The 27,930-nt window shown below is 38.4% G+C and overlaps 1 protein-coding gene across 2 annotated transcripts in view; it reads right to left on the bottom strand.

Moving 5' to 3' along the window:
* LOC117905353 (protein DECREASED SIZE EXCLUSION LIMIT 1) overlaps positions 1-27,930 on the bottom strand; it is a 57,331-nt gene that overhangs the window by 25,510 nt on the left and 3,891 nt on the right. For both annotated transcript variants that reach the window (XM_034818266.1, XM_034818267.1), the window contains exons 8-10: positions 27,652-27,718; positions 579-661; positions 374-465 (exon numbers count right to left, since the gene is read on the bottom strand). In XM_034818266.1, coding sequence (XP_034674157.1) covers positions 374-465; positions 579-661; positions 27,652-27,718 — 242 coding nt within the window. The remainder of the gene's footprint in view (positions 1-373; positions 466-578; positions 662-27,651; positions 27,719-27,930) is intronic.

The following is a 27,930-nucleotide window of genomic DNA, read 5'->3' as shown; positions in this document are numbered from 1 at the left end:
TATAATGATGTTTATGCCTTCAAATTGCCAGGTCACTTTGATTAAACACTTGACAATCAAATGGCAGAACCAAATGGCCCAAAGAAACAATGAAAAGAAAAGAGAGATCCAAATTACTCAAAGCCATTAGCATATTCTCTCAACATAACAGGATCTCATAGTCATTTGGCTGTTAATGTCACTATTTGTCCCAGTAAGAATAAAAGTAAAAAACAAATACTAGTCAACACAAATAAGGCCATTGTATCAATGAGGAACTCTACGAACTTAAATAACTTCTCAGGGACACCACAAGTCCTTATCAGGTTATGTCAACATTTTAACATTAGGAGAAAAGATGAAATGAAGAAGTACATGTCACAATTACAGTTACCATCGGATTATCTAGACCAAATATCACAATTTTGTTATCTGCAGCTCCAGAGATTCCCCCACTGCATGACCCGTCAAGGCATATGCTTAAAACTGTACAGAAAATGCAATTTATCATAACCACGTTTTAAAGAAGGCAAGGAAACAAAAATGAAGTAATATAGGACTATGGGTGGAAGAAACTCCAAAGAGTGGATCTCACTCACTTGGCTCCAAATGAAACTTTACAGAAGTTATAGGAATCCCTGGATTCCTTATATCCCACCAAACCATGGTTCCATCCTCATAACTGCCACAGAAAATAATAGATCAGAATTATTGAGTATACATTTAAATAAATCTTTTGTCGACCTATGAACAATATGACAAATATCAGTTAGTACATCTCATCTTAAGGGATGAAGAAATGCCATCAGTACCAAATTAGGTTACAATTGCAATTCCAAAAACCCAACACAGGGAAGGTCTAGGTAAGAAGCGGTCAAAATATTACACCAAAATCTTCACTTCAACCCTAAAGAATGATTATACCAATTTTGCATGCACATTTTTTTCAACAGAAACGATAAAATAGCATATATTGATAAAAAGAGTAAGAGGATGAGGGATCCTCCCCACAAAATACAAGAATCCAATCAAAATGTAACATAAACTCCTCCTCCATACAAGGAAACCTATACAGAATCTAATTACAAGCCAAACACCAATTAAGTTTAATAACATTGAGGGGGATGCCTTTAAAAGCAGTAGTACAAGAACCTCATAAGGAGGAATAGAAATGAAGTAAATCCCACAGTGTCTCTACCATCCTCCACTTTTCCTCAAAGATCTTAGTATTTTTCATTCACCACACAATCCAAAGGCAAAGTGAAGCAAGCAATTTGCCATAGGGTCTTGTTTCTCACGAAACACCCAAAACCTCTAAAAGAGACGGTCATCATGTTGCATATGCTCCTGGGTTGTGAACATTAAGGTCAATTTCCCCACCACAAAGCCTCCCAAAAACAAATCTTTTCCTCATCGCCCACCACAAAACGGATATGTGGAGAAAAATATTGGAAAACTTGTGCAATGATCTTCTAAGGACACTCATCCCATCCATTAGGATGTATCCCATAAATAATTGAAATAACCTACTGCCAAAGGATAGACCTTACCTTAGGGAACCTCCAAAGCCACTTCCCTAATAGAGCATAATTTCGTGGAACAGTCTACCCTAACCCCAAACCTCCCGACTCCTTTAGCCCACACACTATGTCCCAACTAATGAGATGATCTTTTTTACTCTCCTCTATCCTCAACCACAGAAAATCCCTTTGCAATTTCACAATCTTTGAAACCATTGATGCTAGAATCTTGAAAAGTGATAAAAAATAACAAGGGATATGAGACAAACAAGACTAATTAAAGTTATTCTTCCCCCCAAAGGAAAAAAAGCTTTTTTCCACCCATCCATTCTCCTTCAAATGCTATCAACCACTAGATCCCAAAATCTGCTTGCCAACAAATTCCCTCCTAAAGGAAGATCTAGATAAGATAAAGGTCACTCTGAAACTTTATAGCCTAGCATCAAAGACAAACTAAAGACCTAATCCTAACTTGTATTGATACCAGAGATAGAGCTTTTATCTAAATTAACCCTTAACCCTTAAATTTGCCCAAATATCAACAGAATTAACTTCAAGTTTTGCAAGTCATCCACAGACATTAGAGAAGAGAATGGTGTCATCTGCAAATTGTAAAAAGGAAACTCTAATCCTATCCCTGCCCACCATAAAGCCCACTAACAAACCACATCTTCCACTTTGAGCATCATTCTACTTAAAACATCTATTGAAAATTATTATAGTTGGTAGAAGATATACAACTGTAATATAGAGTTGTGTAAGTTATATAGTTGTGGGTACAACTATATATATATAATCCCTAATTTGTAGGGATTCTTCCCTATTCTTTCTTTTCTTCTTTTTTCTTTCTTTTTCTTTCCTTTCTGCTATTGTATATATATTTCATTGGTTGTCTACTTCCAAGATGTGAAAAGAAATACAATTTTTCTCCATATGGTATCAGATCCAAATCAAGCTCCTTCAGGTTTCTAATTTTTTCAGCCTTCATTACTTGTTTTTTTTTTAAAAACTTGGAGAAATTTGGTTTTTGGGCAGAACTTTTGCTCTATTTTCTTGTTGTGGCCTGCATTGCTGCAATCCTTAACTTTATTTGATTTCTTCCACTTCTGCCCAAAAAATGTCTGAGGTTTCAGAATCTACCAATCAGCAAGTCTCTAATCCAACATCAACAAATGACGTCATCAACACCCCAGTATGTATATACAAGGGCAAGGGAGGATAGACTACCTGACCAGAGACAAGAAGGCACCAAGAAAAGAGGATCTAACTTGTGCTACCTAGGATACCAAGAACTCCATGGTTATGATGTGGCTTGTTAATTCCATGGATGAAGACATTAGCTCCAATTATATGTGTTATCCCACAGCCAAAGAATTTGGGATAACATTAACCAAATGTACTCTGATTTGGGAAATCAGTCTCAAATTTTTGAGTTGAAACTAAAACTTGGAGAAATTCAACAGGGTAAGGACTCTGTCACCAAGTATTTTAACTCACTAAAAAGGTTGTAGCAAGACCTGGATTTATACAATGATTATGAATGGAAATCCCTAGAAGATTACAATCACCACAAGAAAACAGTGGAGGACGATCGGATTTAAAAGTTTCTTGCTGGACTTAATGTCAAGTTTGATGAAGTGAGGGGCAAAATTATTGGTAGATCTCCTCTTCCCTCTATCAGTGCAGTTTTTTCTGAAGTTCGGAGAGAGGAAAGTCATAAACTTGTCATGTTAGGAAAAAAGACTATTGATGAGCCATTTGAAAATTCTGCTTTGGCTACTGCAGATGCTACTGCCAACAAGGCCAACAATTATAAGCACGGGATGGATGAGAAGCCTCGGGTTTGGTGTGATCACTGTAATCAGCCACGCCATACTCGAGAAACATCCTGGAAAATTCATGGCAAGCCTGCAAATTGGAAAAACAACAAACCGAAATAGAGGATTTCTCATGTACCTCCATTAGCCAATGAAGCAAACTTTGGACCCTTCAGCAAAGAGCTGATGGATCACCTTCTAAAACTACTAAAATCTAATCCCTTATCTAGTATTCTTAGTGTTTCTTTGGCACAAACATGTTTTAATTCTAATGCCCTATCCTGTTCAAATTCTGCTCCCTGGATCATAGATTCTAGAGCATCTAACCATATGACAAGTTTTTCTAATCTTTTTAGTTCTTACTCACCTTGTTCTAGTAGTGAAAAAATTTGTATTGTCAATGGTAGTTTCTCACCTATTGTAGGAAAAGGGCTAATAAAAATTTCTAAGAATATAATTCTTAAATCTATTCTTCACGTCCCAAAACTTGCTTGTAATCTTTTGTCTATGAGTAAATTATCCAAAGATGTTAATTGTCATGTCACCTTCTTTGAATCTCATTGTGAATTTCAGGACCAGAGCTCGAGGAGGAGGATTGCCAATGCTAGAATGATCGAAGGGGTTTACTATTTTGATGAACTTTCCTCTAGTAATAAAAAAGCTCAAGGCTTTTAATAGTACAAGTTCAAATTATGTTTGTGAACAAATAATGTTGTGGCATTGTAGACTAGGACATCCTAGTTTTCCTTATTCTAAACACTTACTTCCTTTTTTATTTAAAAATATTGATTGTTCATTTTTTCATTGTGAAAGTTGTTATTTATCAAAGAGCCAGCATGCTACATATTTATCCAAACCTTATTTTGCCACCAAACCATTTTATCTAATACATAGTGATGTTTAGGGACCATCTCGGGTTACTACTAGTACTAGAAAAAAAATGGATTATGACGTGTATTGATGATTACACTCGTTTGTGCTAGATATATTTGATGAGTGAAAATCTGAAGTTGAGAAATTATTTAAAGATTTTTACACCATGGTTGAAAACCAATTTCAAGAAAAATATGTATCCTTCATTCTAGTAATGGAGCAAAGTATTTTAATGAGCTCTTGGGAAATTTTTTGAAAGAAAAAGGAATTCAGTATCAATCTACATGTCGAGATACCCCTCAACAAAATGGTATTGTTGAGCATAAAAACAAAAATTTACTCAAAGTAGCACGTGCCATAATGTTTTATATGAATGTTCCAAAATATTAATGGGGTGATTTGTTTTAACCGCTTGCTATTTGATTAACAGGATGTCGACTTGTGTTTGAAAGTACATGACACTTCTCAGGTGTTTTAAAAAAAAAATTTCCTAACACGAATATACTCTGATTTGCCTCTAAAGGCCTTTGGTTGTACTGTTTTTGTTCACATACCTAGTAAATTTCAATCTAAGCCTATCCCTTGGGCTGAAAAATGTGTTTTTGTGGGCTATGCTCCAAACCAAATATGATACAAGTGTTATAATCCACAAACCAGAAAATTTCATGTCAATATTGATGTTTCTTTTTTAGAAAATCAACCTTACTTTCACAAAAAATTTCTTCAAGGGGAGAATCAAGAAGTAGAAGATAATTTTTAGGATATTTTTGTCACTTTACCGAATACTATTTTACTAGAGTATCCTTCGCCTAATAATTTAAAAACTTAGACTAAGGAATTAAATATTCCAGATACTGGAAATATACAAAATCCTAGTTTATCCTTGCCTAGTATAGATGTTTCACAAACATAGGGAGAAGTACTATAGAAGAATGTAAATCATTTGAATTTTGGGTTTCATTTTTATACTACAAGGAAACTTCATCATCAAACAAAAGACCCAACTATCATACCAGCACAGGATCGTTCAAACACTTCGGGAGATGGTTATCTAAATATTTCAAGTACTTCAATCGTCCTATTTCTTCATCTATTTCTTCTAATACCATACCTTTGGATCTAGATGTGCCCATAGCAATTACGAAAGGAACCCACTCCTGTACTATGCATCCTATCACCAAATATATCTCTTATACGAAACTGTCAAAAAATCATAGAGCCTTTATCTCTAGGATCTCTCACTTGATTGTTCCGAGAAATATACAAGAAGCCCTTAGTGATCTGAATTGGAAATTAGCAGTTATGGAAGAGATGAATGAGCTAGAAGAAGTGGTACATAGGAAATTGTCAATTTGCCAAGAGACAAAAAAATGGTGGACTGCAAATAGGAGTTTACCATGAAGTTCAAATCTGATGGAAGCATAGAAAGGTACAAGGCAAGGCTTGTGGCAAAAGGCTTTACACAGACTTATGGAATTGACTATCAGGAAATGTTTTCTCCTGTTGTAAAAATAAACTCTATTAGAGTTCTATTGTCCTTAGTAGTTTACTCCAATTGGATGTAAACCATGCCTTTCTCAATGGCGATTTAGAAAAAGAAGTGTTCATGAGTTAATCACCAAGCTTTGAGAAGAAACTTAGGAGTGACAAAGTCTGCAGATTAAGAAAGTCCTTATATGGGCTTAAGCAGTCCTCGAGAGCTCGGTTTGAACGCTTTGGAAAAACTGTGACCAGCAATGGTTTTCAGTTCAAGAAGACCATACTTTGTTCTATAAACTCTCAAAGGAAAAATGCAATTTTAATTGTTTCTGTTGATGACATGATTCTGACAGGTGATGATATCGACGAACTAGAAAGGCTTGAGAAAAGAGTTGCAAAAGACTTTGAGATCAAGGACTTAGGTACGTTGAAATATTTCCTTGGAATGGAGTTTCCAAGATCTAAGGAAGGTATCTTTGTTAATCAGAGGAAATATGTACTTGATATGCTTGGTGAGACAGGCTTACTTGGTTGCAAAGTAGCTAAAACTCCCATTAAGCCTAACTTGAAGTTACAAGGTGCCAGACCTAAGTATGTGAAAAATATAGAACAATACCAAAGACTAGTTTGAAGGTTTATCTACTTGTCTCATACACGCCCGATTGATGGGGGAAAGCCTTTTAAAGTTTATTCAAGGAAGAAAGGGAAGACCTAAGTAAACTTTAAGTAGGATTAATATTAATTAGAATTGAATAGGGATTGGTATTTGTTGGAGTCTAATTAGGATTAGCTAGTTGAGTTATAATATAATTAGAATTTGAGTCATGATAGGTTATTAGAGTCTTAGTAGAATTGGTTATTAGAGTCCTAGTAGAATAGGTTATTAGAGTCCTAGTAGACTTTGGATTTCTTAGAGAAGCCTATAAATAGGCTAATCAATGTAAATCAAAGGAATGAATTTTGATGAATAATATTATACTTTCTTTCATTGCAAGGTTGCAACCCTCAATGGTGAGACTCCATTGATTTTCTTCTAGGTGAGACTCCTAGAAGGCCTTAGTGAGACTCTAAGGTTTTCCATCTTTTCTTCATTGTTTCTTCTTTCTCTCTATTTCTTATCTTATAATTTTCTCTACCATAAAGTTTATTCCTTGTTCCTCTCCTTACACCCTAAAAATAAAACCCTAGCCCACCTACCCTTGAGTGTAGGCAACCATCCTAGGGTTGTCCTACATCAATTTTGGTATCAGAGCCAAAATTCTTGGCTTGAAGGCATATGCAATTAAGGAGCGGAGCAACTTATGCAAGCATGAGTTCCAAAAAAACTTCTAGCAATCAAGATGCCGCTACAATACGCTTGGAGGAAATTTCAGCCACACAACAATCCCATCAAGATGCTATAATACAACTAAATAGCAAACTTGATGAGATCATGAAGTTATTAGAAAAGAGCCAAGAAAAACGACCAATTGAAGAGGAGATCGCAAGTCATCAATTTAGACAATCGCCAAATCGATCACGCGAAGAACAAGACAATTTTATGATGGGGAATCAAAGAAGGGCCAAACTTTTTGAGCTAGATGATGATGTGACAAAAAAGGTACGTCTTGAAGTTGCTGAATTTTATGGAAAACTAAATCCAACAGCTTTTCTTGATTGGATTATGTCAATGGAAGATTACTTTGATTGGTATGCAATGCCCGAAAATAGAAAAGTTCGTTTTGTGAAGGCAAAGTTGAAAGGAGCAGCACGTCTATGGTGGCATAATATTGAGAATCAAGCTCATAGAACTGGCCAACCGCCTATTGACACATGGGACGAGATGAAGTTGAAGATGAAGGAGCACTTTCTCCCAACTGATTATGAACAACTTATGTATACAAAATTGTTTTCCCTTAAACAAGGTCCCAAGTCCGTTGAAGAATATACAGAAGAATTCCATGAATTGAGCATTCGAAATCAAGTGCGGGAAAGTGATGCTCAACTTGCAGCCCGCTACAAAGCTGGACTTCGAATGGAGATTCAACTTGAGATGATAGCTGCACACACTTATACCGTAGATGACGTTTATCAACTAGCCCTCAAAATAGAAGAAGGCCTCAAATTCCGGGTTTCCAGGCGTCCAAGTTCACAAATTGGGAGCACTTTCTCCAACAGGACAGCAAGCAAACCTTTAAGCACATCAAACTTCAGAACTCCTAATCATGTGAATGGTGGGGGCAACACTCAACAAACTTCGAATGTGGCTTATAAGAATGGTAATAAGGGGCAAAATTCAACGAGTAATGGAGATAGAAAAGTAGACGTGACTCCTTTATGCTTTAAGTGTGGTGGGCATGGTCATTATGCTGTTGTATGCCCAACCAAAAGTTTACACTTTTGTGTTGAAGAACCAGAATCTGAATTGGAAAGTTACCCAAAGGAAGAAGAGACCTACAATGAAGATGAAGTTAGTGAAGAATTTGACTACTATGATGGTATGACGGAAGGACATAGTCTTGTAGTACGACCTTTATTAACCGTTCCAAAAGTAAAAGGAGAAGAAGATTGGCGGCGTACTAGCATTTTCCAAACACGTATTTCTTGCCAAGGGAGATTATGCACCATGATCATTGATGGAGGTAGCAGTTTGAACATAGCTTCACAAGAACTTGTTGAGAAGCTAAACCTTAAAACAGAGAGACATCCAAATCCATTCAGAGTAGCATGGGTTAATGACACCTCTATCCCGGTAAGTTTTCGTTGTTTAGTGACATTCCTTTTTGGTAAGGACTTTGAAGAGTCTGTATGGTGTGAGGTCTTACCCATTAAAGTAAGTCATATTTTACTTGGAAGACCTTGGCTCTTTGATAGAAAAGTTCAACATGACGGCTATGAAAATACATATGCTCTCATACACAACGGACGTAAGAAGATCCTTCGTCCAATGAAAGAAGTCCCTCCAATTAAGAAGTCAGATGAGAATGCACAACCAAAAAAGGTACTTACTATGTGTCAATTTGAAAATGAGAGCAAGGAAACTAAAGTTATTTTTGCTTTAATGGCTCGGAAAGTGGAAGAATTTAAAGAGCAAGACAAGGAATATCCAGCAAACGCACGTAAAATCCTTGATGACTTTTCTGACTTGTGGCCTGCAGAGTTACCTAATGAACTCCCTCCTATGCGTGACATACAACATGCCATTGATTTGATTCCTGGTGCATCATTACCAAATTTACCAGCCTACAGAATGAATCCAACAGAGCATGCTGAATTGAAAAGGCAAGTTGATGAATTACTTACTAAAGGCTTTATTCGTGAAAGCCTAAGTCCTTGTGGAGTTCCTGCCCTACTAACACCAAAGAAGGATGGATCATGGCGGATGTGTGTGGATAGTCGTGCAATCAACAAAATCACAATCAAGTATCGATTTCCAATTCCAAGACTTGATGACATGCTAGATATGATGGTTGGATCAGTAATCTTCTCAAAGATTGATCTAAGAAGTGGATATCATCAAATACGTATTAGACCAGGGGATGAATGGAAGACATCTTTCAAAACTAAGGATGGATTGTATGAGTGGTTAGTCATGCCGTTTGGACTAACCAATGCTCCAAGTACCTTCATGCGGATTATGACGCAGGTATTAAAACCTTTTATTGGACGGTTTGTTGTTGTCTATTTTGATGATATTCTTATCTATAGTCGATCTTGTGAAGATCATGAGGAACACTTGAAGCAAGTAATGCGCACTCTTAGGGCTGAAAAGTTTTACATTAATTTGAAAAAATGTACTTTCATGAGCCCTAGTGTTGTATTTCTTGGCTTTGTTGTGTCTTCTAAGGGTGTTGAAACAGATCCGGAGAATATCAAAGCTATTGTTGATTGGCCAGTACCAACAAATATCCATGAGGTGCGAAGCTTCCATGGAATGGCTACATTCTATCGACGATTTATTCGAAATTTCAGCTCTATTATGGCCCCAATTACTGAATGCATGAAACCTGGTTTATTTATTTGGACCAAGGCAGCCAACAAGGCATTTGAAGAAATCAAATCCAAGATGGTGAACCCCCTATCCTATGCCTACCAGACTTTGAGAAAGTATTTGAGGTGGCCTGTGATGCTTCCCATGTGGGAATTGGAGCAATCCTTAGCCAAGAGGGACATCCTGTGGCTTTCTTTAGTGAGAAGCTCAATGGGGCAAAGAAAAAATACTCCACATATGATCTTGAATTCTATGCAGTGGTGCAAGCAATTAGGCATTGGCAACATTATCTCAGTTACAAGGAGTTTGTTTTGTATTCAGATCATGAAGCCTTGCGATATCTTAATTCTCAAAAGAAGCTTAACTCTCGACATGCAAAATGGAGTAGTTTTCTTCAACTGTTTACCTTTAATTTAAGGCATTGTGCAGGAATTGAAAATAAAGTAGCTGATACCCTTAGTAGGAAGGCCCTTCTCTTAGTAAACATGTCAACCACTACAATTGGATTTGAAGAATTGAAGCATTGCTATGACAATGATGCTGATTTTGGAGATGTTTATTCCTCTCTTTTGAGTGGTTCAAAAGCAACATGTATTGATTTCCAAATTTTAGAAGGGTACTTGTTTTATAAAAATCGTTTATGCTTACCAAGGACTTCTCTACGTGATCATGTCATATGGGAACTTCATGGAGGCGGAATGGGTGGACATTTTGGACAAGATAAGACCATTGCTTTGGTGGAAGATCGCTTCTTTTGGCCTAGTTTAAAGAAGGATGTTTGGAAGGTTATCAAACAATGTCGAGCATGTCAAGTAGGAAAAGGTTCAAAGCAAAATACGGGGTTATATACGCCATTACCAGTTCCTTCCAAACCTTGGAAGACTTGAGCATGGATTTTGTACTTGGATTACCAAGGACACAACGGGGCTTTGATTCTATATTTGTTGTGGTTGATAGATTTTCCAAAATGGCACATTTTATCCCATGTAAGAAGGCTTCGGATGCTTCTTATGTTGCTGCCTTATTCTTTAAAGAAGTAGTTCGATTGCATGGATTACCACAATCCATTGTTTCTGATCGCGATGTCAAGTTTATGAGCTATTTTTGGAAAACCTTGTGGGCCAAGCTAGGTACTCAATTAAAATTTTCAAGTTCTTTTCATCCTCAAACTGATGGACAAACAGAAGTTGTCAATCGCAGTCTTGGCAATCTTTTGAGATGCATTGTGAGAGATCAGTTGAGAAATTGGGATAATGTCTTACCACAAGCCGAATTTGCTTTCAATAGTTCCACTAATCGTACTACTGGGTACTCACCTTTTGAAGTGGCATATGGGCTGAAACCTAAGCAACCTGTTGATCTTATACCATTACCTACTTCTGTCCGCACCAGCCAAGATGGTGATGCATTTGCACGTCATATACGAGATATACATGAAAAGGTACGAGAAAAAATCAAGATCAGCAATGAGAACTATAAAGAGGCAGCAGATGCACATCGAAGATATATTCAGTTTCAAGAAGGTGATCTAGTGATGGTTCGTTTACGACCAGAAAGATTTCATCCGAACACATATCAAAAGCTTCAAGCTAAGAAAGCGGGTCCATTTCGGGTACTAAAGCGGTTGGGTGAGAATGCTTATTTGTTAGAGCTCCTTCAAACTTGCATTTTAGTCCAATATTTAATGTGGAAGATTTGTATATCTACCATGGCCATCACAACGATGTAAGTGAAGAGTTGGATCTTCAATTACCACCTACTCTTAGCCCACGTCCTGAGATCGAGTATGTTCTTGATGATCAACTTGTGTCTACTCGACAAGGTGGATACCAAAAATTTTTGGTGAAATGGCGAGGCAAACCACATTTGAGAATACATGGATTACGACAACGGATTTTCAGAAGATTAACCCCGATCTCTATGAATTGTATCAAGCATCTAACTCGTCGGAGCCGAGTTCTTTCAAGCCGGGGAGAATTGATGGGGGAAAGCCTTTTAAAGTTTATTCAAGGAAGAAAGGGAAGACCTAAGTAAACTTTAAGTAGGATTAATATTAATTAGAATTGAATAGGGATTGGTATTTGTTGGAGTCTAATTAGGATTAGCTAGTTGAGTTATAATATAATTAGAATTTGAGTCATGATAGGTTATTAGAGTCCTAGTAGAATTGGTTATTAGAGTCCTAGTAGAATAGGTTATTAGAGTCCTAGTAGACTTTGGATTTCTTAGAGAAGCCTATAAATAGGCTAATCAATGTAAATCAAAGGAATGAATTTTGATGAATAATATTATACTTTCTTTCATTGCAAGGTTGCAACCCTCAATGGTGAGACTCCATTGATTTTCTTCTAGGTGAGACTCCTAGAAGGCCTTAGTGAGACTCTAAGGTTTTCCATCTTTTCTTCATTGTTTCTTCTTTCTCTCTATTTCTTATCTTATAATTTTCTCTACCATAAAGTTTATTCCTTGTTCCTCTCCTTACACCCTAAAAATAAAACCCTAGCCCACCTACCCTTGAGTGTAGGCAACCATCCTAGGGTTGTCCTACATCACCAAACATAGCCTTTGCAGTTAGCATGGTGAGCTAGTTTATGCACTCTCCAGGACCAGAACATTTTAATGTTGTTTATAGGATTTTAAGATACTTAAAAAGGACTCCAGGAAGAGGGTTATTATTTAGAAAACATGCCCACTTACAAGTTGAAGTCTATACTGATGCAGATTGGGCGGGAAATATTATGGATAGAAGATCAACATCAAGTTATTATACCTTTGTTGGAGGTAAACTGGTCACAAGGCAAAGCAAAAAACAAGATGTGGTGGCCAAAAGCAAGGTTGAGGTAGAATTTAGGTCTCTTGCACATGGGATTTGTTAAGTAAAGTGGATCAAAAGGATATTTGAAGAGTTGAAGATTCCTAGTCCATCTCCTATGAAAGCTTACTGTGATAATAAAGCAACTATCTCAATATCACACAATCCAGTTCTTCATGACAGAACTAAGCATGTAGAAGTGGATAAGTACTTTATCAAAGAAAAGCTTGACAGTGGCTTGATTTGCATGATGGTACATTCCAACAACTGAACAAGTTGCTAATATACTGACAAAGGGACTACATGAAAGCAATTTAACAGTTAAGTTGGCAAGCTGGCTATGGAAGATATTTTCAAACCAACTTGAGGTGGAGTGTTGAAAAATTGAAGATTCAATTCAATTAACTGAGATTTGAGAGATATGATAGTTGTAGCATACATTTTTGTATTTATGTTGTTTAGTCAATCCTGTAAATTAGGGATATTAGCTAGATAGCAGTTATTCTTTCCTAAGTTTGTGCATTAGACTTTCCTATAAGAAGGAAACGTGTATGGTTATTTAAATAATTTTCATCTTTGTTAAGAAAAGAAATATTCTTTTTCTTCAAGAGGTAACACCTAATTTAAAATATCATGAAAGTAATGTTCCTATTGTTGATGATTATGATCTTCTTGAGCAATTAGAAAGGGTGTTAAGGAGCGTACTCAACAGCCTGCATGTCCATTGTCTCACTTTATGTCCAATGAGAAGTTGTCTAGTGGTCATAAAAGTTTTCTTATCCACCTTAACACTATTACAATCCCAAAAATTGTCTCTGAAGCATTGAGTATTAGAGAGCAGAAGGAAACTATGAAGGTTGAGATGGGTGCACTTGAGAAAACAAAACATGGGACTTGGTGGAACTACCTCCAAGAAAGAAGTTAGTGGGATGTAAATGCGTCTTCACTGTGAAACATAAAGCAGATGGATCACTTGAATGTTACAAGACAAGAATAGTGGCTAAGGGGTATACTCAAACTTATGGAATAGATTATCCTAAAACATTTGTTCTAGTTGCAAAATTGAATCCTATAAGAATCCTATTATCTTTAGCAGCTAATCGTGGATGAAGTTTGCAGCAATTTGACATAAAGAACGTCTTTTTACATGGTGATCTTGATGAAGAAATCTATATGGAGGTTCCTACAGGGTTTGAATCAAAGAAGACTAAAGTGTGCAGGTTGAAAAAAGCATTTTATGGCTTAAAACACTCCCAAGGCTTGGTTTGGTAGGTTCACTAGAGAAATGAAAGCTTTGGGTTACAAACAATGTCAGGGTCATCACACATTGTTTATTATACATTCCACTTCAAGAGGAGTTACAATTTTATTAGTTTATGTAGATGACATAGTGGTAACAGGAGATGACTAACAAGGAATGGAGGCATTGAAAAGGTGTTTATTACAAGAATTTGAGCTTAAAGAACTTGGTAGGTTAAAATACTTCCTTGGCATTGAAGTGGCTCATTGTCAACATTGTATCTTTATATCCCAACAGAAATATGTGCTAGATTTATTAATTGAAACAAGGAAACTAGGGTGTAAACCAGTGGAGACACCCATTGAACAAAATCACAAGCTATGTGAGGCTTAAGAAGATGTGAAGGTAGATAAAAAATCCTATTAGAGATTAGTTGACAAACTAATCTATCTTTCTCATACCAGGCCAGACATAGCTTGTGCTATAGGAGTGGTGAGTCAAGTTATGCACAACCTAAAAGTACATCTTCAAGTAGCACATCGAATTCTACAATACTTAAAAGGTACTCCAAGAAAGGGAGTGTTGTTTAAAAGAGGTAATGAATTGACATTGAAAGCATACACGGATGCAGGTTATGTTAGATTAATTGGTGACACAAGATCGACTTAAGGCTATTGTACATTCCTCAGAGGTAACCATGTAATGTGGAGAAGCAAGAAGTTGACTGTAGTTGCAAGGTCAAGTGCAGAAGCTGAGTTTAGAGCTATGGCATTAGGAGTTTGTGAGCTTCTATGGTTGAAAATAATTTTGGAAGATCATCTAAAGATTACATGGAAAGGACCTATGAAGCTATATTATAATAAAAAGCCAACAATTGATATTGCACATAACCCTATCCAACATGATCGCACCAAGCATGTAGAAGTAGACAAACATTTTATAAAAGAGAAATTAGATAGCGAACTAATTTGTACCCCATTTATGTCAACTGAGGGTCAACTTGCAGATGTGTTAACTAAAAAGATAACTAAAAGATTGAGTGCTACCGCATTTCAATCTATCATTGGCAAGCTGAGAATAGATAATATCTATTCACCAGCTTGAAGGAAAGTGTTGAAGATTATTATGGTTGGTAGAAGGTATACATTTGTAATATACAACTGTGTAAGTTGTACAGTTGTGTGTGTGTATATATATATATATAAGCATTGCATGGGCAAGAAAGAAATGTGGAAAATTTTGTGCTTGTGACACCTGCCTTGGTTGAGCCTTCTCACGGTCCTACTCAGAGAGCTCTAAGTAGACATCCTAAAAAGTGTGAGCAAACACCCTAAGAACTCTAAGTAAACTTACAGTGCACAAGGCACCCCCCACAACCTTGCTTAGGTAGCTCTAGGCAAGATGTTTGAGCAACACATGGGCAACAGACACAACCTTATTCAGGAAGCTTAAGCAAGTCCATAAGCAAGCCTATTGTCACGGACTTAGTCGTTCACTAAGCTCGTGCGGCACTTAGACAAGCCAAGACACTTGATCTTGCTAAGTCAGCCTTCCTCCCAATGCTTAGCTTGCTAGGCTAAGACGCTCGCGACCCAAAAGCTTAAGAAGCTTGGTAGGCAACTCCTTAAAGAATGGAAGCTTTCTATTACTCAAAGAAACCTTTACAAGTGCTTGGATGCTCACTTGCTTGGTGCCTTGGCCAAATGAGGCTCTCACCTATTTATAGGCACCAATGGAACTCTCTGGAACCTTGGAGGGTTCCTTACATCTCAAGACTATTCTAGAATGTCCTACACCATTCTAGTTACAAGCCTATATACAAGTATATACAAGAGTCTTCTAGATTTCTCTAGAAAGCCCCGGACTCCTCTCGTGCCTTCCACCATGGTGTAGAATTGTGTGGATTCCTCCAGGCTTCTCTAGAACCTTCCACACTCTTCCCACTTCTAGGAGTCTCCAGAAGCTTCCTGGCTCTATATAAGGCCATGGGGAGGCTCATTTGAGTAAGCTTGTGACACTCTCCCCCACCTATGCCGCAGACGTCCTCGTCGCGCCTTCTGCCCGGAACTGCTCGATCTGCTCCTGGAACTGCCATAGTGCCTCTGCTGGCTCCCAGCTAGCCTCGCTTTCTGGTAGTCCCTTCCATTTTACTAAGTATTCCGTAGCAGGAGGTACCCCTCGTCTCCTGATGACCCGATCTGCGAGGACGTGTTCTACCTCCTTATCATAAGAGGTCACGACCGCTGTAGGTGCCCTCTTAGATAACCCTCGGCTTGGATCATCCTTGTCTCCGTGATAGGGCTTCAAGTAGCTTGCGTGGAAGACAGGATGAATCTTCAACCTCGGGGGCAGCTCGACTCTATAGGACACCTTGCCAACCTTCCCAAGTATGGGGAAGGGTCCTTCATATCTCCTCACAAGGCCCTTATGCACCGGCCTTAGGGACTTGAATTGTTGAGGAAGGAGCTTGACAAGCACCATGTCCCCGACCTTATACTCCGTGTGTCGTCGCTTCTTGTCAGCCCACTTCTTCATTTTCTTAGCGGCCTTGTCCAAGTATGAGCGTGCTATGTCAGCTTGCTCATGCCACCCTTTTGCGAACTTGAAAGCCGCCGGACTTCTCCCCGTATAGCCAATCGTTAGAGTGTGAGGAGTTAATGGTTGCTGTCCTGTGGCTAGCTCGAACGGACTCTTGTTGGTCGCTTCACTCCTTTGCAGGTTGTATGAGAACTGGGCTATATCTAGCAACTTAGCCCAATCCTTCTGGTTGGCACTCACGAAGTGCCTCAAGTAGAGCTCCAATAAAGCGTTCACCCTCTCGGTCTGCCCATCCGTCTGTGGGTGAAAGCTTGTGGAGAAGTGAAGCTCCGACCCCATCAGCTTGAAGAGCTCCGTCCAAAACTTCCCAGTGAAGCGTGGGTCGCGATCACTGATGATGAACTTTGGCAACCCCCAATACTTGACTACGTGTTTTAGGAATAGCCTCGCCGTCTCTTCCGCAGTGCAGTCAGTCGGGGCTGCTATGAAGGTCGCGTACTTAGAGAACCTGTCCACTACCACTATGATCGTCCCACTGTCCTCCGACTTAGGTAACCCAATGATGAAGTCCATGGTGACGCTGTCCCATGGGCGCTCTGCTATGGGTAGTGGCTCCAACAGGCCTCTAGGTTGTCGCTGTTCCACCTTGTCTTGTTGGCACACAAGACAAGTCCTCACATAGGCCTCAACCTCGTCCCGTATCTGAGGCCAATAGTAAGCCGACTCAAGTAGTGCCCTTGTGTGTCGTTGCCCAGGGTGCCCAGCCCACTTAGTGTCATGGCACTCCTTTATTAAGTTCCTTCTTATGTTCCCCCACTTAGGCACGTAGAGTCGTCTCCCCTTAGTGTAGAGTAGGCCGTCCTCCACCCAAAACCGCTTGGTCTTCCCTTCATGAGTCAGGGCGATGAGACTCTTAGCCATTGGATCATGTTGCAGTCCTTCCCTTAGAAGATCCATTATGTCTCCTTGGGGCTGACTCGTCATGGACGCTAGCTCGGCTTTGCGGCTTAGGGCGTCGGCCACATGATTAGCACTTCCTGGCTTATACTCCAGTGTATAGTCGAACTCAGCCAGGAAGTCTTGCCACCTAGCTTGTTTAGGACTTAGCTTCTTCTGTGTCTGGAAGTAGCTAGTGGCAACATTGTCGGTCTTCGCTATGAAGTGAGACCCCAGAAGATAATGCCTCCAAGTGCGCAAGCAGTGGACGATGGCAGTCATCTCCTTTTCCTGCACCGTGTAACGCCTCTCTGTGTCGTTTAGCTTGCGACTCTCAAATGCGATTGGGTGCCTTTCTTGCATAAGTACTCCCCCAATAGCGAAGTCTGAGGCATCTGTGTGTATCTCAAAGACCTTGGTGTGGTCGGGTAGTGCCAACACCGGCTCCTCAGTCACAACCTTCTTCAGATCCTCAAAGGCTTGTTGGCACCTTTCATCCCATTCCCATGCCTTATTTTTCTTAAGAAATCAGTGAGTGGAGCGGCCCTTGCCGAATAACCCTTTATGAACCGCCGGTAGTAATTAATTAAACCAAGGAAAGATTTGAGTTGTGGTACCTTGGTTGGTGGATCCCATTCTTGGATGGCCTTCACCTTGCTATCATCCATCATCAGCTTGCCATCTCTGATGCGATGCCCTAGGAAGCTCACCTCTTCCTTAGCAAATGAGCACTTCTCCTTCTTCACATATAGCTCGTTCTGCCTCAAGATCTTGAAGACCTTCCTTAAGTGCTCTATGTGCTCCTTTAGAGTGTTACTATAGATGACTATGTCATCCAAGTATACCACCACAAACTTGTCTAAGTATGGGTGGAAGATCTTGTTCATGAGGGTGCAGAACGTTGCTGGGGCATTGGTGAGTCCGAAAGGCATCACTAAGAACTCATATGAGCCATACCTGGTCACACATGTAGTCTTTGGCTCATCTCCCTCCGCAATCCTGACTTGGTAGTAGCCTGACCTTAAGTCCAGCTTGGTGAAGTACCTTGCCCTTCCTAGTTGATCGAACAAGTCAGCAATGAGCGGGATGGGATACTTGTTCTTCACCGTCACCTTGTTGAGTGCCCGGTAATCTATACACATTCGTAGGGACCCATCATGCTTCTTCTGAAATAGGACCGGCGCGCCATAGGGAGCCTTGGATGGTTGGATGAACCCCGCATCTAGCAACTCCTTGAGTTGTCTCCTTAGCTCCTCCAACTCAGGTGGTGCCATCCTATATGGCCCCATAGCAGGGGGCTTGGCTCCCGGCTCCAGCTTAATCTTGTGATCTTCCTCTCTCCTAGGAGGAAGTCTCTTGGGCAACTCGGGCGGCATCACGTCCTTGAACTCATCAAGGACCCCCTCGATTTCCTTAGGCATGGGTTCTCCCGACCCATCATCCCTTTCTTCCTTAAGGGTGGCGAGGTAGGTCACCTCTTCCCTCTTTAACCCCTTCTTTACTTGCATAGTGGATAGCATAGGGGTCTTGAGCGTACCTTCAGTGACCGTAGGGACCATGCATGGCTTCTCCTCCTCTAGGATAGCCATTGAGCGTAAGAAAGGTAGTGGCACAGCCTTGACCTTTCTGTAGGAAGTCCATTCCTAGCACCATCTTGAAGTCGTCCATGGGTGCCACTGTGAAGTCGACCCTTCCTTCCCACAAGCCGATGTGCATAGTCACCCCACGAGCTACTCCATGTGATGGCTTGGCAGCTGAATTGACTGCCTTGAGCCATCCTCCTTCCTTAGATGCTTGGAGCTCCAACCTTCTTGCCTCATCCTCCGAGACAAAGTTGTGAGTGGCACCTGTGTCCACCAGGGCCTTGGTGGCCTTCCCATTGACAAGGGCTTCCACATACATCAGCCCTTTGCTTTGAGGCGTCTTAGGCAACGGCTTGGCCTTAAGGGCATTTAGGAGCTGCAACGATCCCACCTTAGCATCGCCTTCCTGCTCCTTTTCCTCAATCATAGCATTTAAAGCCTTTCTCTTAGGGCAGTCCCGTGCCCAATGTGGACCGTCGCACAGGAAGCAATTGGTCCTGGGCGTGAACTCCTTCCGCTTGTCTTTGCCTTTGCCATCCTTACCACTAGGGCCCTTGCTTGACCTTTCCTTAGAAGTATGGCCTTGCGACCTCTTGTCTCCCCCACCTTTGGCCTGGTTACCCTTTGGTGGTGGTTTGGGCTTGGAGGAGTCTCCCCTTCTATAATCCACCAAGGACTCGGCTACTGCCATGGCCGTGGCTAGGTCTTGGACACCACGTCTCCTCAACTCTTGCTCGGCCCAGCTTTGTAAGTTGTCCATGAAATTAAACAGTAGCTCCTCCTCAGCCATGTTAGGTATCTCAAGCATAAGCGTAGAGAACTCCTTGACATACTCACGGATCGAGCCCGTGTGCTTGAGACGCTTTAGACTCTTCCTTGCTAGGTAAGCCACGTCTTCGGGATAGAATTGCCTCTTGATCTCTCTCTTAAAGGCGTCCCATGTGTCTATGGTGCACGTCCCTCTCTCTATGTCGGCAAACCGTCGACGCCACCATAGAGTAGCATTATCAGTGAGGTAAAGGATCGCGGTGCGTACCTTAGTGGCTTCATCCATCAATGCAATTGCCTCAAAGTAACGCTCCATGTGCCACAAGAAGTTGTCCAGCTCCTTAGCATCCCTCTTGCCACTGAACGTGTGTGGCTTGGGCACCTCCACCCTTGGTGCCTCATGAGTGGCCATGACTCGTGCTGACACCGCAATCTTGTAGATGGCCAGCTCTTGACGAATTTCTTGGTCTCGGGCATCCATGCGTGCAGCCAAGGCCTCCATCCTTGACTCCACACTAGCGAACATGGTCATGACCTTGTCTTGGAAGGACATGAACTCCTCGTGTGACACCGGCTGAACTTGTGAACCTAGCACGCCCTCGCGAAGGTCTTGGATCTGCTCTCTTAGATCCTCTAGGCCCTTCTCCATGCCTTGCTCGATCAAGTCCACCCCTTCCCGGGTGTCTGCCATGGCTAGCTCCACCTTGGCTAGCCTTGCCTCCATGTTGGCTAAGGCGTCACGAGACTTATCCTTCCTACCTCGGCCCCATGCAGTATGCTCGGTCTCCCTCCCACGGGTTTGCTCGCTAGTCTCCTCCACGTTAGAGCCCGACATGCTTCCTTTGATATGCCCACCTCTTAACCGTGCTCTGATACCACTTGTCACGAACTTAGTCGTTCACTAAGCTCGTGCGGCACTTAGACAAGCCAAGACACTTGATCTTGCTAAGTCAGCCTTCCTCCCAATGCTTAGCTTGCTAGGCTAAGACGCTCGCGACCCAAAAGCTTAAGAAGCTTGGTAGGCAACTCCTTAAAGAATGGAAGCTTTCTATTACTCAAAGAAACCTTTACAAGTGCTTGGATGCTCACTTGCTTGGTGCCTTGGCCAAATGAGGCCCTCACCTATTTATAGGCACCAATGGAACTCTCTGGAACCTTGGAGGGTTCCTTACATCTCAAGACTATTCTAGAATGTCCTACACCATTCTAGTTACAAGCCTATATACAAGTATATACAAGAGTCTTCTAGATTTCTCTAGAAAGCCCCGGACTCCTCTCGTGCCTTCCACCATGGTGTAGAATTGTGTGGATTCCTCCAGGCTTCTCTAGAACCTTCCACACTCTTCCCACTTCTAGGAGTCTCCAGAAGCTTCCTGGCTCTATATAAGGCCATGGGGAGGCTCATTTGAGTAAGCTTGTGACACTATGCACACCTGGGTGTCACGAAATTTCAAACTTCTGAGCCCCTTCAAAGCCGCCACATGGCAAGAGCCATGCTCCCTACATCTTTGCGCCTTAACTGTGCCCCTAACAAGAGTGACTACTATTGCATTCCTACTCCACGTCAACATTTGGGTATGGGCAAAAGCATGGGTTGATTAAAGCAAGAACATTTGGGGAAAGTTGTTGGCAGCTGACATCTCTCCTTGATTTGGCTGGTTTTGATTGCTCACCTTGAGTGGAAAATTTTGGTATATAAGCGGTAGAGCGGGATCTTCTATTACCTTATCTTCGTCTTTTTATATTTTTAGTTTTAGGAGTAGGAATAGGAGTAAGATTAACTTAGTTTAGTTTAATTTAGTTTCAATTTTAATTCCTTTTCTGTAATCTTTCCTTAATTTTCCACTGTAATAAACCTTTAATTTCCAATTAATTTTAGTTTCAAAGTTCAGTTTTAATTCTAGCTTTCTTGCACTTGAAATTTCCATAAATTTCAATTCTTTGCACCTTTACTTTCTTGAAACTTTACATTTCCAGCTTGCCTTCCATTTTTAGCATGTTTAGTTAGTTTTTACAACACCAATGGTGAGTGAAGTTAAGATTCTTCCATATCTCAACTTAGCTCTCCGATGGTTTAAATGTGTGCAAAGCCCAAGTGGATCTAAGCTATAGCAATGGTTGCAAGGACCAAAGCAAAGCAATCATGGGAGCAAAAGTTTGCAGCAATAGTTGCAACAACCAAAAGAGAGCAACTTAGGGAGCAAGTCTGAGCATTGTTGAAATGGCCTTCCTTGAGCAAAGCACAAACCTACAAGGTTGAACTGAAACCCATTTGCAACAACGGGTTGCAAGGAGCTAAAAGGAGCAAAGCATTGTTGAGGTGGTTCTCATTCCTTCTGAGTAGAAACCTTTTTGTGTGAATCCACAACCTGAACCTTGAGCCATAAGCTCTAGTTTAGTGCCTTGGAGAACTTAGGTTGGGAGTGGTGATCTCAATAGATCTCTATTCTTGTTGTTTGCTTTCCTTTAATTTTTATTGGTTTATTTTCTTATTTTTACCCATTACCTTCATAACCATTTTTTTAGTGCTTCTTACCAGCAGTTATATTTCATTTCCATTACGTCTAATACCACCATATAGGATTCCCTATGGAGACGATATTAGTACTCCTAGGATACCATAATTGAAGTCCTTGAGCTTGGGGACTTGACACTCTTGAATTGCAAAATCTATATATTCAAACTCAAACCCAAACACATACAAGCATGAAGTTCGTCAGTTTGTGTCCTTTATTAATGATTGTTCTTGTGTCACTTGGTTGAACCTTTTTAAAAATGAAATCTTGTAAGAGTCTCAAAAGGCAAAACCTGTCATCTTCTTAAAGTAACCCATGCCTTCTTATTTGAGAAAAATGTGCCTAAATAAAATTAGAGGAAAGCAATATTAACCATTGCCTACTCAATCAATTAATTACCCTCTAAAGAGTTGGGAAACATAGCCCCAGTAAATGTTTCCTCAACTCTTTCCTAATTTTCATAGTTTGCAAGATCTCATCTAAAGTGTTCGAATGTGTTGCCTTCATCCATATTCATGCTCAAAATCACGGTAAACTTGATCATTAGGCTCTTAAATGTATCTTTATTACTTATTCACCAACAAAGGGATACAAATGTTATCACCCTATTTCCAAGAAAATTCTCATTTCTATGCTAACAAGAGGCAGTAATGTAGTTTCATATGCTAACAACTCTTGAGAAATGTTTTTAACCACCAAGGCCAACATTAAGCTTGAGTTCCGCCCTTCTTTCTCAAACTCTTTTTTGTTTCAAAATATGAATGTTTTGCTTCTTAAAGGTTTGAGTAGTAATTTTAGGTGTTTGAGATAACAAACCATTGAGTGGATTAATGATCTAGACTGTGGCTTAGTAAGGTGTTGTTTGGATACAGTTCTTGTTTTCTATCTTAAAAATAGAAAATAATGGTAATTTTTATATAAAACGCAAGAACTTTTTGAGACTTACCTTAAAAAGATTACAGTTTTTAAAAACTATTTAAAAAAAAAAAAAAAAAAAAGGTATTAAAAAACTTTTACTACCTCAAAATTTAAAAGTAATTTTTAAAGACATAAAATAAGTTTATACTTTTTATATAAAGAGTTACTATATTTTTTTTTATAGAAGTTACCACTATTTTCCATTTTTTTAAAACAGAAAACATAAAGTGTATCCAAACAAGCATTAAACTTTAGCACGGGTTTAGCAAGATTCAATAAATAGACTTAACATCATATTGCAATTGATAAGTGTTTTTTACAAAGATGAAGACTACTAATTTCAAGGTTATTTTAAGCATTAGACAAGAAGGATAAAAGGGACTGTGATTTACATCAAATTAGGATTCCTATTTTTATTTAAATTAAGAATTTTATCATTATTAGGAGTTTTATAATTTTATTATTATCATTTTAATATTTTATTTTATATAGGCTTCTTGAATTGCTCATATAAGTAAGGCTAAAGACATTAAGGAAAGAACCATTGTTATTGTTGTAAATATCAAAATTTTGGTGAGCCCAAATCACCACATCAAAATTTGTGTGAATCATAAAAGGTGACACTCATCAAGAGAAGACCAAAAAAATAAGTTTAAAAAAATAAAATAAAGTCTAAGTCAAAAAATAATCAAATCTATATATATATATGGCAAATTTTACAAAGGAAATACATATTTCTAAAATCAATGAGTCAAATTCCTAGAATAGGAGAGATAAAATTTTAGGATACCAAATTAATACCCTAATTCCACCTAGAAATACAAGTGTTCTCTTTTAGTACACAGGCTTTCGAAAAATAAGAAGAGGAGAGTCTAAATGTCCTAATCTAGAAAAGAAATTTACAATTCAGGACCATACTTCAAACGCTCTTCAATAAATCTATGGAAGAATATCAAGAACAACATCGATACTCTTCATCCACCTCAAAAGCCGAAGAACACTACAAACATTTTTTAATCTGTTTAGGCATTCTAGGGAGCAAAAGGAAATACTATACATGTTTACTTGAGAACAAATGTATTTGGTGTCTGTAGAGTGAACTCTAATTCAACAACACATATCTACAATCAAATACATGATCAAATTAAAGTATATCCACTACATAAAATTTGACCTACATTATTTTGATTGAAATTAATACAATCGATTTTGTTTGTTATTTTTCCTATAGACTTGATCTACAGGACCCAAAATTGATTTGTGCAAATCTCCATAATTATACTCAAGACAACTTTTCATCTTTTTCCTTTTTCTCATTTGATTTCAAAAAAAAAATCTTATGTCAATAAAAAATTTCTCATTTCCAATTTTCTCTTCTTTTCTTCCAAGAGATTTTCCTTCTATTTTTATTTGGTGTCAAAGGAAGTTCTCGTGTCAATAAGAAATTTTCCTATTTCCTTTCCTTTATTTGGAGTTCCTCTATCTATATGCCATTAATTAATATATAGAGTGAGAAAAATGAGAACTTAAAATGAAAGTTTATGACGCATTACAATTCCTTTATGAGAAACCTTGGATCCTGAATCACATTGTATTATTTCAATATTTTAATCATGTCTTTGACAAGTCAATTTTGCTCTATGAGCTCGTGATCTTGCAGTAAGACTCACTCAAGGATACCAACAGTTTGATCACTTCCATAGAAAAAAATTGTGTGCCCTTAAGTAAAACTCACTAGTCAATGGTATGTGATTTAGAGCATATGATCAACTAACACCAAAGCAATACAATCGAGGATCTAAGGCTTCTCATAAAGGACTTGTGGTGTATCATAAGTCATCCTAAGCTCTCATCCTCCCTATATATAAAAATAATAATAATTTACAAAAAGAGGAAACTCAAATTACAAGAAAAAAGAAAATTTTCCATCGATATGAAAACGTTCTTTGATGCCAAAAAAGAAAAGAAGGAAAATATCCCTTGAAAGAAAGGAAAAGAATACAATAAGAAAATTTTCTATTGGCACAAGAATCTACCTCTAAAATCAAATGAGGAATATATATCTGTATAAGTTGTCTTAAATACAATTTTTGAAATTTGTATGCACGAGCCATGTAACCTATCAAGTGGACAAGAAAAATAGGGAACAAAATTGAATGTATTAATTTTAATAAAAAGAGTACTAGTACAATTCTTTGTGGTGTATGCAAAAGAATATAGATCTCCTTTGATCCAACTGCTTACTTGATTTTGATCCAAAGATGGCTCACGCATGTTCCTAAATAGTAGTTCATTTGAAAGTCAACAAGGACTTGTTCTCAAGTAAACTTGCAATAATTCCCTTATGTACTTTTTTGTATATCCAAAGGGAGATTTGTTGTGAGCACAATAATTCCCTTCTGTACTCTAGAACACCTAAGAAAATTAAAAAAAATGTTTATGTCTTGAGTATAGTGCTTGATATTCTTCTCGGCTTATTGAAGAACATTTAAATTTTGGTCGTAACTTGTGAAACTTTTTGTGGATTGAAATTTCTAGAGTCTCTTTTTCTTTTCTTTTTTTTCAAAGGCCATGTACTAAAAAAAAACATATGTATTTACAGCTGGAGTTAGGTCATCTTAACATTTGATCTACCTAATTCAAGGAATTAGTTTTCTTGATTTCAAAAAATCTCTCTTGAATTTGCAATCAAGAGAACATAATTTTCTAATCATCTTTTTGATTTTATTTTATTTTATGTTGTAAGATTCAACTATGTGGTTTTCCAAGAGTCGACATATATCACTTATTATCTCCACATAAATTCCAATGTGATGATTTAAGTCCACCAAACTCTTCATGTTACAATTGTGATTCAAAAATTTTGCTATTTTTCTTTCTCTTCCTGCTCTCTTATATTTTGCATCTAATTTCTCTTCTTCTTTTTTTCCCATCTATCTTCTTTTCTTTTCTCCTTTTAGGTACCCATATTTCTCTCTACCTCAAAAGAATTGTTTGTACTATTCCACATCAGTTTTCTCTACCATAATGGGTGATGGCAAAGTCATATATTGAAGGACAACCTAAAAGAATTTTAAATATAAAAAATGTACTTATGCTCCCACTTATTGCATCTATCATAATGGATAAAATCCAGTGCATAATATTTTTGTACATGTCATCAATTGCCAATTCTTCTTCAACACCATCTCCTAAACGAAACAACGAGTTTAGAGGTGCATTCACTGTCATCACCTTCTTGTAAATATACAGGCTCTTATTCTAAGGTTAGGGTGCAAGGTGTACAACATGAAGTTTGTGCAATCCCTACCATAATAGAATGACACTGTATGCTAGAGCTGCTAGACTCAATTACTAAAAACATTCTCTACACCTATAACTGCTTACTCTGACTAATTTTGTCACTTCTACGACCAGACTAGTTTAGACACCACTACCAATTCTCATATTGTTTCATGCCCTATCATGACATAAACCTCAAGACTAATCAGATTCCTTGGCTTGAGATGTCACATATCTTTCATTTACAAGTCAATAGACATATACAAACCAAAAGGCATCCATTAGAATAACTCATCTCCTCCATCTTAAAATCAATGAGGATCAAGACTGCCTATTTCAAGTTTATTATAGGTGTAGTCGAAGGGGATTAATTTTTGTTTACATCATAATTAGAATTCCAATCATAAACTTCGGATTAATTTCTATTTCTTATCACTATACTTTTCCTATTTCAATCAACTATTATCATATTTCCTTTAGGCTTCGTGAATTGCTTATATATTAATAGAGTTCATTACAGTAATAGAAAAAGACGGTTATTACTATTATTCAAAATTATTTAGAGAATTTGCAACTCTTTTCTCTCTTCACACTCTCTAGTATTTTCTCATCTAATTTCTATTTTTCTTCCTGTTCTCATCTGATTCCCTTGTTACCCATACTTTTGTCTTCCCTAAAAGGAGAAAAGAACAAAAAAAATGCTCATGCTGTTCTAGAGACTTTATGACAGCCCAAATGATGGAAAAATCCTCCCCTACTCCTCTAAATTCCCCCAAATCTAACAGGTTTCCACTACAGCCAACTATATCCTAAAGACTTTAGAAGCAGACTAGTTTTTGTTTGAGCAAATTAAGAATTTAAGTCCTTGACATTTATTAGAACTAAGAAACTATAAATAAGAAGGGAAAAAGAACCCATGACAAAAGTAAGTGTCACAATTTAACATTGAAAATAGAGTAAGTTGACATAACAAGCTTTGATAGAACTAGAATAGGATGGATGACATGAGGAAGTGTATCAGAAAATTGTTGATCCCTGGATATCTATAAAAATAAAATGAAAATTTTGTAAGATATAGCTACAAGAAACTCCCTACGCTTAACTGTGCCAAATGGTGGGCAATCAAGAAACAATATGTCCATAAAATGGGCTATTGAGCAGCAAAAACATGGATTGAGGGATGTTACTGCATGAAGGACAAGATCCAACTGAAGCTCAATTAATCTGAATATTTAAGTAGCAGGCCTAAACTTCTTGTTAGTAACATGTAAATTCACAAGATTGCCAAAGTATCAGCTAATTTATGAAAGTGCAAAACACTTCCTACCTCCTTGTTGAGAAACATTTACAAAGTTTTTTAGTACAATCAACAAAAGTACAACTGACAAAGCTACCAAAAGTGCGAAAGAAAGGGACAAACCCACTCAAGATGTTTAGGAAACCCTGTGATTCAGATGGTAAAAATGCCTGAACAGCCATGCACATTCCTGGCAAGAAACAATTAGTTATGCATCAAACTAAAGCATAAAAGAAAGAATAAGTCAAATAATCCAGATCATAACTTATCCCATGACAATAAAATGTACAAACACAATTTAACTGAAACAGCGAATAGAATAACCCAAGAGCAAAGGTTGTGAAATCTTCAGGAGATTTCTGATTTTCTAAAATGGGTTTCTAGTGTTAAATTATTCAAAGC

Source organism: Vitis riparia, chromosome 18 (assembly GCF_004353265.1).
Source record: "Vitis riparia cultivar Riparia Gloire de Montpellier isolate 1030 chromosome 18, EGFV_Vit.rip_1.0, whole genome shotgun sequence".
Lineage (NCBI taxonomy): Eukaryota > Viridiplantae > Streptophyta > Magnoliopsida > Vitales > Vitaceae > Vitis > Vitis riparia.
Note: the sequence above shows the minus strand (reverse complement) of the source record. Positions and strands in the feature narration are given on the sequence as shown.